General features: G+C 32.5%; 1 protein-coding gene across 4 annotated transcripts in view; it reads right to left on the reverse strand.

Moving 5' to 3' along the window:
* STXBP5 (syntaxin binding protein 5) overlaps positions 1–13,451 on the reverse strand; it is a 202,417-nt gene that overhangs the window by 80,535 nt on the left and 108,431 nt on the right. For all 4 annotated transcript variants that reach the window (XM_069069727.1, XM_069069725.1, XM_069069724.1 and 1 more), the window contains exons 10-15: positions 7,079–7,233; positions 3,635–3,707; positions 2,042–2,189; positions 1,874–1,941; positions 1,519–1,559; positions 179–399 (exon numbers count right to left, since the gene is read on the reverse strand). In XM_069069727.1, coding sequence (XP_068925828.1) covers positions 179–399; positions 1,519–1,559; positions 1,874–1,941; positions 2,042–2,189; positions 3,635–3,707; positions 7,079–7,233 — 706 coding nt within the window. The remainder of the gene's footprint in view (positions 1–178; positions 400–1,518; positions 1,560–1,873; positions 1,942–2,041; positions 2,190–3,634; positions 3,708–7,078; positions 7,234–13,451) is intronic.

Below are 13,451 nucleotides of genomic sequence, written 5' to 3' on the forward strand. Positions count from 1 at the left end.
AAACAATTCTTAGTAAAAGCCCTTGGAAAGGTATTTAAGTATATAGAAGTAAACCCCACAAATAGCCACTAATGTCAAACATTTGGGCGACAACATTCATAGCACATAGGTTTTAAATAGTTGATAAACTTGAAAAAAGGTAGGCATTGGAAACCTTACACAAATAAGGGCTTATTACCGGAATAACTTCTGTTGTCACTTCCTGTTTGCTGAACCGATAGATAATGACATGTGCTGAGACACCAGCAATGCACAGCATTCTACTTTCTGGACACCATGAAATTATCTGAATGGCATATGGATCTTCATCTACAATGTCTGTGTTTGGTCTGTCATCTTTATTTCTTGATTTTTCAAATACTTTAGATGTTTTTAGCTTATATAGTACCTGAAGTGTTACTAGAAAGAAAAGAAATGTTATACAAGTTAATATGATCAAATATTTCTATATAAATTATTCATTCAATTATTATGTATCATTAATAACCTTTGCTCACATGAACAACATTCAACTCAAATGGATATTTTCTTTGCATGGTCCAGATAGATGTATGGCTACATTAGTAATTACCAACACAAGAGATTCTAATATCTTGAAAATTTTGCTTATTTAAATAGATATAAGACAATGGAAAATTAAAATAATGTATATATGCTACTCATTTTAGTAAACATCTATGTATACAAGAAGAAAGTCATTTTAGTGAACAAAAAAATAAAGTTTCCTTACAGAAAAAAAATTCATTACTGCCATTACATATTCCTAGATAGCAAAATATCCCACATTTATCTTGGGATTCTCCAATTATCTACTGGATCCATTTTAATGAATGCCAATAAGTACATGTTAATTGTAAGAAGGAAGTACTAGAAGGATCTTTTATATTAAATCTACTTGTAAGTATACATGCAGAAATTTTGTGACCTAAATTAACAACCAGCATCTGAAGTTATTTAGAATATTCCACTATCAAGAAAAACAGCTAGCTTTTCCTCTATGTTGAAGGAGAAGAAAAACAGAAATAAATGAAAGAATCTGTACTTTTTTTGTTGAGATTGCTCTTGATTAATTAAGATACCCATAGGTACGTTTAATAAGAAGTAAATAAAGTGCTGAACTTTGATTCAAAAGACCCATGTTCAAGTCTCTTTTCTGACATATAAGCTTTTGTGATGGGTCAGACACTTAACCTCTCTAAGTATTATGAAACATTTAAGACTATACATTATGGGTAGATTATAATGTATTTACATGGAGGAAATTTGCATATTATAATTTTTCACAAAGATAAAATCATAGGCTTTTGCTGTGCTAATGTATTGACCTAAGTATACTGAATGTTTATTCAATTTTGAAAACATTTAAATCTGGGACACTAGAACTAATCGCATTTAAAGTTTGCTAAAAGGATTACTTTAAAGTATCTAGAAAACTCATAGTATGTATTTATAAAAAGAGAATGTATATATATTTGACATATCAAAAATAAATAATTTTAAATTGTCTAAATCACTTACTTGCAGAGGCATCCCAGAACTTGACAGACCCATCTGCATGCCTATGAAATGAATATGAGGTAAGAATGTGGTGAAAATATGAGCAAAAATATCCATACATGTTTCTTTCTCAGTGTAAATAATAGCTGTCAGCTTTAAAGTTTGCATGATCATTTTTAAATATCAAAACAATAAGAATTGCTTTGGCATGATAAAGAAAAAAAGTTAAAATTAATGTCAACATAACATGCCCTTCAAAGTAATATCTTTGCATTGTACTATTGATTACACAAAGATCACAATGCAAATAACTGAGTTAGTCAAAATCATACTCAGGTGAAGTTTGCTGCTTTGGACAAATCAGAATCATACTTACCCCGTGATGATAATTTCAGGGTAACTCTGAGTACCCAATCCCCAGTTACCTCCACTAATAGGCCACTCCTATAAGAAAAAAAAATAGCATTACATAAATGAATAAAAAGGACTCATTTGATTCAGCTTCATACAAATATATTCAAATGCTAAAATAAATACAAAGCACCTTTTTGCTGTAACCTTGGCGTTTCTGTCTGGCTCCAACAGAATAAAGTGCAGGGATAACATCTACAGGGCAATCAGCAAAATATTCACAACAGGTAACAGGAGATTCATGTATACTCAAGGGGTAGGGATTTTCAAATATAGGATACCTTTAAAACAAGAAAAAAATTAAATCAAAACAATGTGAAACAAAAATTATTTAGCATTTGAGTGCAAAATAAAAATGCAAATTATTTTAAATATATGTTATTAGATTTGGAATACTGATAACTTCAAAAATCAAAATTTTATTATAGCTTTAAAGTTTATACAATCCTCAAAACAATCATACAACAATCTGAATGTGAAATATAAATAATTTAGGTTAAAGTTTTATTCTATTTTCAAAATGCAACCCTATAAATATAAGTAGATTTTTACCATAGGAAAGTGTTATTTAAATCATCACCCTCTGAAATGTCAAACTCTTTCAAGTATGTCCAAAAAAGGCATTTAGAAAAGTATGAAACTAAATAAAAAGTATAACAATACTTTTTATTTTTTTACCTATCTATCCTTATCTTTTAGCCAACCTCAAACTTAACTATAAAGGTCCACATTGGATAGTTTCCTCATTTGTAAAATGAACTACATGGAGCTATGTTCCCTTCTAACTCCAAGTCCTCTGAATTAAAAAAAGAAATGCATGGTTTTAAAGCATTTAATATGTACAAACTGCTAAATAAACAATGACTTAGAGCTTTAAAGATCCTGAAGCAATGAGTTCTTTAAAAAGATCAAAAGAAGCAGAAACCATTCTCTCACCACAAATTGATTTATGTGTCCTAAATAAGATTCAGCATTTAATTAACCTAAACTTTTCTTCATAAAAAAAGGAAATATGGGGGGGAGGGAAGAGGGAATATAGAAGGCTCCTATAAATAAGACATAATATACAATAAAAAATTTACTTTGTACTGACAAGAAAGAAAATAAAAATTATTTTATGATACAATTATTTTCCTAAAGCTCTTTCTAATAGTAACAACCACAGAATTCACATTTTAGCTAAAATAATGATTTTATACTTTTCAATTAATTTTTAATCGATCACTAAGCATTTATTAAGAACCTACTTTGTATCTGACATGGTCCTATTTAATGGGTATATATAAAAACAAAAGTGAAATTTTGATAGTGCTAAATTCATTAACAAAATCTTCTTACAGACATAATGTGAAAGAACCACATGGTTTTTCAATTATTTAATTAAAAAGAACTTTAAGATAATGTTAAGAAATTACTTAAGGATATATGATTATAGGACCATATGAATCTTCTAATAATTTGATTTTTTGAAATTCTACAACAGCTATGATATTTTTGTGTACACTGTTTAAGGTAGGACTCTGGAATCTATAATAAAACAAAATTGGGAAACAATTTATATTGCTGTATGAAAGAAGAAAGTTTCACCAGAGAAAGAGCATTTCTTCAAACTCGAGCAAAGAAAATAACTCAGAAACTGCTCAGCTGAAATCAGTTTCAAAGAACTGCAATACTAAATTCTACTGCAAATGAATCTTTTTGCTATCTTCAAAGTTGCAAATTTTACCCATTTTGTGCAAGGTCTATAAGTACTAAATCCTTTTCCAGAAGGACAACCACAGCATATGGTTCTTGAAAATCTAAAATACCAAAACAAAAAATAAATTATTTTGAGAACATAAGAAAATAGAATGGAATTTTAAATTTCATGACAATTTTAGTGTCACTTGTTTCATTTTCCAAAAACTTTATCTAACATTCTGACTCCCCAATGACTTAAGAGTTCATATGTTATGAAGCAGATTTTGCTAATACAATGACTTTCTAAAATTTCAAATTCTTATGCCTATATTTTATCAAGAAAACCTAAATTAAAATCTGAATATTTATAAACTTAATTATCAACATTTCAGTGTCATGGCTACAAAAGTGTTTACAGACCAAAAAAAAATCAGAGATTATGTTTTTTGCTTGTTATTGATATATACATTAAGTACTGAATGGGGGATAATGACAACTTTGCATATCTTAATGGACACTTATAAATATATCTGCATACAAAGTTATGTGTGTTTCCTTTGAAAGCTTTTACCAAAACTTAACAAAAACACAGTAATATAAATAAGGTTTATTAGGAAAATAAGCTAAAACTTTTTACAAAACAGGTTCTTCTCTCAAAGAATTTTATCTACTATCAGGGCTATAACATATCTATGTATACATATATTATGTATATTATACTTACGTGTGTATATATAATACAAAATTACTGAGGACAGTGATAGTACTAACGATTGGGGAGATCAAGGGAATCTTTTACTGAGGAAGTGGTATTAAGAGACAAGCCTTAAAAGAAGATAAAGACTTTGGAAGGTATAGATGAAGAGGTTAATAAAGTAATGAGTGAGAACAAGCAGTTCACACTGGTAACAAAACTGAGTTTTTGAAGGTAAATGGAACAAAATAAGCTTAGAAAAAGAGTCACATTACAGAGGCCTTAAAAATGTTAGACTGAGGACCTTATTTTACCTAATGGCTCTAAGGAGGCATGAAAGGTATTTGTTTCTAGCAGGGAAATGACAAAGCCAGAACTGTACCTTGGGATAAATTATTTTAGCAGCTATGTGAAAGGCAAACTAAAGAGAAAGAGAGAGAGAAAAACCTGGAAAAAAGGGAGAACAATTAGGATGCTATTATACTAATGAAGGAAAAAAGTGATAAGGACCTGAATTAAGGTGGTAGCTGAAAGGGGTGAGGTAGTTAAGAGTTAATGCTGACACTTTGTCATGGATTCAATCAGAGTGACAGAGAAGATGGTAATGATCTCAAAAGAAATTGAAAAGTTTAGAATAAACTTGCAGGGAAAGATAATGAATTCTGTTTTAGACATGTTGACTGAAATGATGATGAAATATCCAGGTGGAATCTGAAAAGAAATGAGGGTTTAATATCAACACACATATATAAGAAGAGAGAGAATCGGAGGAGAGGAAGTGGGGGAGAGAGAGATGGGGGAAAGGGAGAGATTTTTAAAGAATTTATTAACTATAGAGTTAAGACTTTAACATGAAGGTTAGACCTAGTGAGGGACTGGGCAAACAAGGAGGAATAGGAAAATTTAAGCCTCTCATAAGGATGCAAAATATATTTAGGAGGAGTGAGGATGAGGAAGAAATGAATGATCAGAAATGAAAATGTCAATTTAAAAATCATACAAGTGACACACTTATGGGATGGTGGAATCTAAGGTATGATTAGCCCAACGGATGGTTTGAATGGAATGAAGGTGAAGGTCATAGACATTGAGGAAACTGATCACTAGGAAGGTAATGGTGTCTGAAGTCCTCAAATAAAAGGGTAGAAGTTGAGGTAGACAAGAAATTGCAGTTGACAGAATCAACTAGAAAATTTCTTAAAGGAAGAAGTAAGGGCCCTCACCCTCAGAAAACTGGAAAATATAAGAAACGATGAAAACAGCAAATGTAGGGTTTAAAGAAAGAAAGGAACATTGTTAATGGAGAACTGATTCAATTATTCAGGAATTATGCCTAAATAGTGACAAAAACTTACCTACCCTTTGACCAAGAAATCCAAATCCTAAGCATATAAAGTAAAGGCAGTCAAATAAAGTAAGGTTTCATATACCAAACACCACCATTTTTTGTGCTTCTAAATAACTGAAAATATAGCAGATAACCTTCAATTTGGAAATATCTGAACAAATTGTGACACATGAAAGTAATGGAATATTAGCATATTGTAAGAAATGGTAAATACAAAGAATTCAGGAAACCATAAACAGACTTATACAAACTAATGAAAAATAAAAATATACAGGGAAACAATATATACGGTGTAGAAGTCATCTCAGAATATACCTCTCATTTTGCTGTGACTGGAGGTGATAAAATAGTACCTCAGTAACCTTGATCTCTTAAAACTAGCATAATCTAAAATGATCCTCAGGTAACCCTTGAATTCATTTCCTTCCTCAGTCTATATTTTATGACAGGATGTTTAAATTCAGACACTCTGGAAATAACTGGGCCTAGGAGATACCCTGATTTCTATTAACACAAAAAGCTTTTTCTTCACTTTAGTATTATAAAATGGTCTGATTCATTGAAGGGATAGAAGTAGCCTCATTCAGAAAACTGTTTTCTACAGATGACCAAGTATTAAAGAGAAACTTTAGACAAATTTTAACCACTAAACAGGAAAAAATGCTTTTAATCCCACAATGATGTTAAAGAAAAAAACTTATCAATTTTTAAAAAAAGAGATAATGATTGAACTGGTGGATCACAGGTAAAAAGGATCAAAATAGAATACTATAGATGTTTGGATTAAAAGGAAAAGAAAAGGTTTCTGAGTCTTAATGGAAGAGGGAGAATTTGGAAATGGCATTAGAGAACAAAAAACATGCCTGGCCTAGTACATCACTGGACATGAGAGGAGAAGCCAGAAATGGAGAGGGTGGCTAGAGACAGTGTTTTCTAGAGAAGGCCAATTTGTTACGAATGTATGAAGATGAAAGGGATGTGAAAAGAAAAGGCTTAGGATGGAAGGAAGTTTATTAATAATAGTACAATAGTTCCAAAGCACACAACTGGTAACAAAGACCAAGAAGAAAAGGGACTGGGGAAGGCAATAAAAATTAGAAGTTGTGACAGCTGTAGCCTTATCAAAAAATACAGTAATGGAATGTTCTTATAAGACAGACCCCTGATCTAAAAGTCAGACACAGATGAATAACAAGAGGCAGCAAAGGCAGCAGAGGCAGTATGGCACAGTGACTAGAGAGACAATCTTGGAATTCAAATGCTACCTCTGACATACACTGGTTATTTCAAAACCTGGGCAAATCCTTTTACCTCTCAGTGCCCCAGGCAACTTTCTAAGATAATATGTAATTGGCAAAATAATTGGTGTTCTGCATTCATTAAGGAAAGTTCTATGTCAGTGAAATCAGAAGTGTAGACTAAATATTAAGGAATATTATATAGCTTACCATTTGGGTATGGTGTTTCACAGAGTGTAAGAAAATCAACAATTGAATAGTCCATTTCTAGCACAGCCGTGCTTTTCCCGTGCATAACTGTTAAACAAGGTCTCCTTCCTACAGTATCATAGGACAATCCTCCTGAAAGAATAATAAATGGTTCCCTGAAAATAAAAAGAAACACTTATGGTTATTAAATGTATGGATTGAGTTTCTCATATATTACTGTCATTTGATAAAGTTACCAAAAATAGCTTTATGTTAATTACAAAAAAAAAAAAATCCATATTAAATTTGTCACAATAAAAAAAAGAGTTTTTAAAACTTATCCATGATAAGGATAAATGGTCTTTTTATTTTTTAGTATGAGTTATCATTGTGTCCTCTCTCACCTTTCATAGCTTTTTTTTTTCCTTCTGCTATATTTATTTAAAAAAAAAACAAGTCTTAGCAATCCATCCTTTGAAGTGTTATTAATGGTATTCATTACCTTCCCATGCCTCTCACTCTAATCCACTACTACCTCAGTCAGACCCCCTTTAATTCATTACTGGGTCAAGAGCAATTGTCTCTCATGATGGAAAATACCACCCACATCCAAAGAAAGAACTATGGAGTCTGGAAGCAGAGCGAAGCAGACTATTTTCTTTTTCGTTTTCTTTTCTTTTCTTTCTCATAGTTTCTCCTATTCATTATAATTCTATGCAACATGACTAATGCAAAAATGTGTTTAATAGGAATGTATGTCTAGAGCCTATATCAGATTGCATGCCATCTTGGGGAAGAAAATTTAAAACTTATGGAAGTGGATGTTAAAAACTAAAAATAAATAAACTAAGGAAAAAAGAGCAATTGTCTCTGATGCCAGGCTCTTCTCTAAACTATAAACAATGTGGCTCAACGAGTTTTTCTAAAATACATTGTTTATTATTCATTAACTATATATACCTCATAAAATCTAAAACTCTCCAATGAAGTTTTCAAAACCCACCATTATATCTGGTCCATCACACCTATCAAACTATATTGACAATTACTCCTGAACTAGAACCTCTAACTCCAGACGTGACAGTATGTTGATATCTACCTTAATGTCATCATTTATGCTATTTTCAATACTAAAAATGCCCTCCCTTCTCTTTTTTTTTACTATGTAAAACATATCCCTCCCTTAAAAGTTCAATATTGTACCTTTTGCATGAAGGTTTGCCTGGCTCACCAAACCTTCAATAATCTTTACCTTTTCTTGATTTCTTAGAATTGACATCACTAAACAGCAGCCTATTATATTATCCTATATATCCTATAATTTGCTCCAAGAATCTGAGTCATGGAGTGGCTAGGTGGCATAGTAAGTAGAGTACCGGCCCTGGAGTTAGGAGGACCTGAGTTCAAAGCTGGTCTCAGACACTTAACACTTACTAGCCATGTGACCTTGGGCAAGTCACTTAACCCCAATTGCCCTGCCCTCTCCCTTCCAAAAAAGCAAAACAACAAAAACCACAACAACAACAAAAATAATCAGAGTAATGTTCCAAATAAATAGATTGCACAGCCCCGGTTTTTTTTAACTTCTCATATCTCTAAAATATTTAGTACATATAGTAAGTGATCAATAAATATTTGCTCATCCAACAACAGAGGTAAGGGAAGCATGTTTCTTATTTTCTGTCATATTTCTATCCTTCACAATCAGCAGCTAGATCTAATAATTTCTTACTGGTCAAATAGTTCGCACTTAATATGCCTAGTACACCATGCTAGGTAGAATCTCAAAGATAAATTACACAAAGTTTCTCTTCACAAATAGTTTATGCTACGTGTGCACAAATAAATATAACATAAAAATATAAGTTTTTTAATTTTAAAAATTAAATCCTTGCAATCAAGAAGATTAAATATTCCAAAGTCAGGGGAATAATAAATACTATTATCACATAACAGCATTGAGATAGTATTTTTCCAGAACTCTCCCAGAAGCTTTCCACTATGGCCCCAAGCCCCGACTCAACTGGCCCTCTTCTGAAGAAGGAGGAGCAACTGTTTGGAGACTTTATCTGACCTGTAGTTTATAAACATTCCAGTATCAGTATCTCTATGGTCTTGAGTTCCACAATTATCTTTAATACTAAAGCTTACTTTATCTTGATTATATAAGTAATATGTTCACAGGTTCTCTATAGCACTCCAAAAACGTCATTCAATGAGTCTAACCTATGAATATCATGGCTTCCACAGGTACATACAAGACAAGGTATCCCTTTGCTCCTTGGGTTCAATGAAATTAAGGCAATGTCTGGTTAATATTTATTGTGTAACAACAAATGAATGGCTGAGCTGGTGGAGCAAAGAGAAGTATCAGGAAGCACTGTGGAGAGACTACAATCTACTAAAAAAATTTCTGATTTATCAGGGAAAGAAAACTTTCAGTGCCATATAGTTATTTTAAAAATACTGCTGACCAAAATCAAAGCTACCAACAGTCATATGAAAAAATGCTCTAAATAACTATTGATTAGAGAAATGCAAACTAAAACAACTATGAGGTACTACCTCAAAACTATAAGATTGGCTAAAATGACATATGCCAGAGAGGATATGGAAAATTAGGTAGACTGTTCATGGAGTTGTGAACTGGTCCAAACATTCTGGAGAATATGGAACTATGCCTAAAGGGATATAAAATTGTAAATAGTCTTTGATACATCAATACCACTAATAAGTCTATATCCCAAAGAGATATAACTATAGAAAAGGGCCTATTTGTGTAAAAATATTTATAGCAGCTCTTTTTGTGGTGGCAAAGAATTGGATATTGAGGGGATATCTATCAATTGGGGAATGACTGAACAAGCTGTGTTAAATGATTGTAATGGAATACTACTGTGCTATAAAAAATGATAAGTAGGATGGCTTCAGAAAAACCTGGGAAGATTCATATGAACTGATATAAAGTGAAGTAAGCAGAACCAGGAGAACATTATGTACAGTAACTGCAACTGTAATGATCAACTGTGAAAGACTTAGCTAACCTAATCAATACAACTAGCCAAGACAATTCTAAAGGATCCCTAATGAAAAATACTATCCACCTCCAGAGAGAAAACTGATGAACTCTGAGGACAGATTGAAGTATATTTTTTCACTTTTTTCTTCTTGTGTATTGTTGTTTTCACAATATGGTTCATAAGAAAATGATTTGTATGACTTCACCATGTATAACTGATACCACAGAGTATAGGGAGACTCAAAATTTTTAAAAAGGAAATTTCTAAAAAGAATAACTAATTTTAAAAAATATTTCTGACTCAACTTCCATTTGGAGGAAAAGGTAGGATCAGTATCATATTAGCATCATGCACTATAATTTGAGTCAGTGTCACACCAGCACTATGCTTTGAGTGGCAAAAATCTTTTCATGACTTGACTAATCTTTTTTGGAGTATTTGGTCATCTTGGTTTTAAAATTTGTTTCTGGTTGTTTGGCCCTGATGACATTCCTGACATGATATGATATAATAGGTACTCTTAAAGCAATTGATAAAAATGTCTTTAATTCACTCGCTATAGGAATATCAGAATTGCCCTTTTAGAAAATACTTATAATTCCTTTAAGGATTATAAGGAATCCTTTAAGGGATATGGAAGAAGGAAACGAGGAGCTCTTTTTCAACCCAGAGAACAGTTTATTTTCTTGGGTAGTTAGCAAGGTTGGGAAGGTGAAGCCTGGATCTAGGCATTTTAAAATGAAACCACAAATGTGACCAATTACATATGCTGTTCCTGGACAATATTTGAAACCAGAACCCAAGGAAATTTGTTGCAAGACTGAGGAGCCTTAAAGAAACCAAAGGGCTAATAAAGGATTGGAGCTCCTCAACTAGGCAATAAACAATTTTCTAATCATGCATATTTCCTTTGAAAGGAACATTAGGAGGCATTGGACAAGCTGAGGATAGATGAACAGACAGATATAGATATAAATAGAGATATTTCCTCCATGTACAGAGATATGTATATATGGATATCTATATATCTATCTCTGTCTATCTAAAAGAAATTGATTACATTTAGAATAGAAAATAACTTGTCAGTGTTATGGGAGTCATTTCTACATTACTTCTCTGATTAGTCAGACTAACAATTTATTATAGCAAAGATCAAAATCAGTACCAAATCAGATTAAAAATAAGATAATATGGTGCTTAATTGAAGAAACTTGAACCCGAACCATTTTAAAAAACTGAAGGTCTCAAAAAATGGGAATGGGATTTTAAAAAAATCTATCAGCACAAATAAGACCATTTCTTAAGGTTAAAAAAATTAAATTCAGGGGAAGCTAGGTGGTGCAGTGAATAGAGCACCAGCCCTGGAGTCAGGAGGACCTGAGTTCAAATCTGGCCTTAGACACTTAACACACACAAAAACTAGCCATGTGACCTTGGGCAAGTCACTTAACCCCAACTGCCCCCCTCCAAAAAGAAAAAAAAAATTTAAATTCAGTTGAGACCAAATGAACCTAAAAGAACAAACTCCATCAATAAACTTGATCTATTTCTCCAAATGAAAAGGTAACAATTGAAAGCAATACCAGTTTTGAATAAAATAGTATTTATCAAATTTTACAAATACCAATGATGGAATATTATGATCAACAATACAGTGTTTCCCCGATAATAAGACCTATCCCGAAAATAAACCCTCCCCTTACTTTGTAAGATTCCTCTAAAACAAGCCCTCCCCCGAAAATAAGCCCTATTGAGATTGCTACTGTAGTGAAGGTGATCCCCTGTGCTACACGTTACGTTATCGCTGCCCCCCCCCCGTGAAACGCACGCCGCGCTCCGAGCTGCATCCAATCAGAGCTGCAGCAGTGAGCGCGTCATCCTGTTCTTCCCCAGTGATTTGTTTATTGAATAAAGGTACATTTTTTTGTTCACATTTACCTGTTTATTAAAATTGCTCTCAATGTTCATTAAAATAAGCCCTCCCCTGAAAATAAGCCCTCTGGTGTTTTTCTGTCCAAAAAAATTAATAAGACAGTGTCTTATTATCGGGGAAACACGGTAGTACCTCCTATAGCATTGTGAGGTAGGAGCATAGCTTGGTGAGAGGTCCAACTAAACAAGATCTATCCTGAAGCCTTTTAAGGATGTAAATGGAAACAGGAAAACAAACAGATAAAGAGTGAAAAAGCTCTCTAAAAACTTCAACATTGAACTCCCTCTCCTCCCCCATTAATGATACCACATTTGGGCTCTAAAACATCACAGCATCCAATGTATTTTACAAAGAAGGAGAAATGGCACTAAAGAAAATAAAGATAAGAAAAATACCTATACTGGACCATGTACATACAGAGGAGGTTAATGCAAGAGGGACAAAATTATGAGGGTGCTTAGGGATTGATTATCAAATCATATGAAAGAGGGAAGGGCACTAGAGGATTAGTAAAGCACTGTAACAAAAAAAAAGCAACTCTGGATAAAAATGACTGATTCATATATGCTTACTTTGCTATTTCTATAAAAATTTGGTGAGAAAAATCTACACACACATTGTGAGTGTTCTTAGAGGCATGAGAAGAGAACAGGCAGTCTTTTATAACTCATATTACAAAGCAGACTACATCTTTATAGTAATTGACTAAAATGTGTTCGGAATATAAGCTTCTTGTTTGTTGACTACTAAAAAAAGCATTTGATTCAGTAGAGCAACTATTATTTTCTTAAAGGCTCTCTTCCAATAAGCTGTTCCCCATGCATGAAAAAATAAAAAAATTCTTGAAATATTAATATTTCTTGAAAATAACAAAGAATTGACTCTTATTATAATCCTCAAGTAAGATATAACAGGAAAAAAAGTAGATATAGAATCAAAAATAAGAAAAATTGAAGTTAAACTAAAAATTAAGACCTTAAAATATCATATTAAGCCCCATTATCTATGGGCTAAGTCTTTAAATCTGGTAATTTCTATCTCCACAACATCTCTTGCTTATGTTCCCTTAAGTGTTTTCAATATCCAGGCCAAAATATAGCCAATATACAAGTTCAGGCCCAGGCCTTCTTGGTCAAGATTCTTTCAAATGACTCCTTGGATTATGCTTGAAAACATATAAAAGCTACCAGATCAGATCTGTTACTCAGCTATCTCTTTAATTGCATGTTAAAATTATCTTTTTAATATTATTTCTTTGGCTATCAATATGTTGGTCTAGGAGACCACTCTCCTTGTAACTACATGATACACTTTTATACTATTAGATCTGACACTAAAACAACTCACATTTCTTGTTGCTTTTTTCCCCTCCAACATACTCACAAAAGGTGTTTGAAGCTGTCAAGGAGCAAATACAATGCAGAGCCCAAACTGAAGAGAG

This window comes from Petaurus breviceps, unplaced genomic scaffold (assembly GCF_028583685.1).
Source record: "Petaurus breviceps papuanus isolate PSGF00001 unplaced genomic scaffold, PetGlider_PUasm1.0 90784, whole genome shotgun sequence".
NCBI lineage: Eukaryota > Metazoa > Chordata > Mammalia > Diprotodontia > Petauridae > Petaurus > Petaurus breviceps.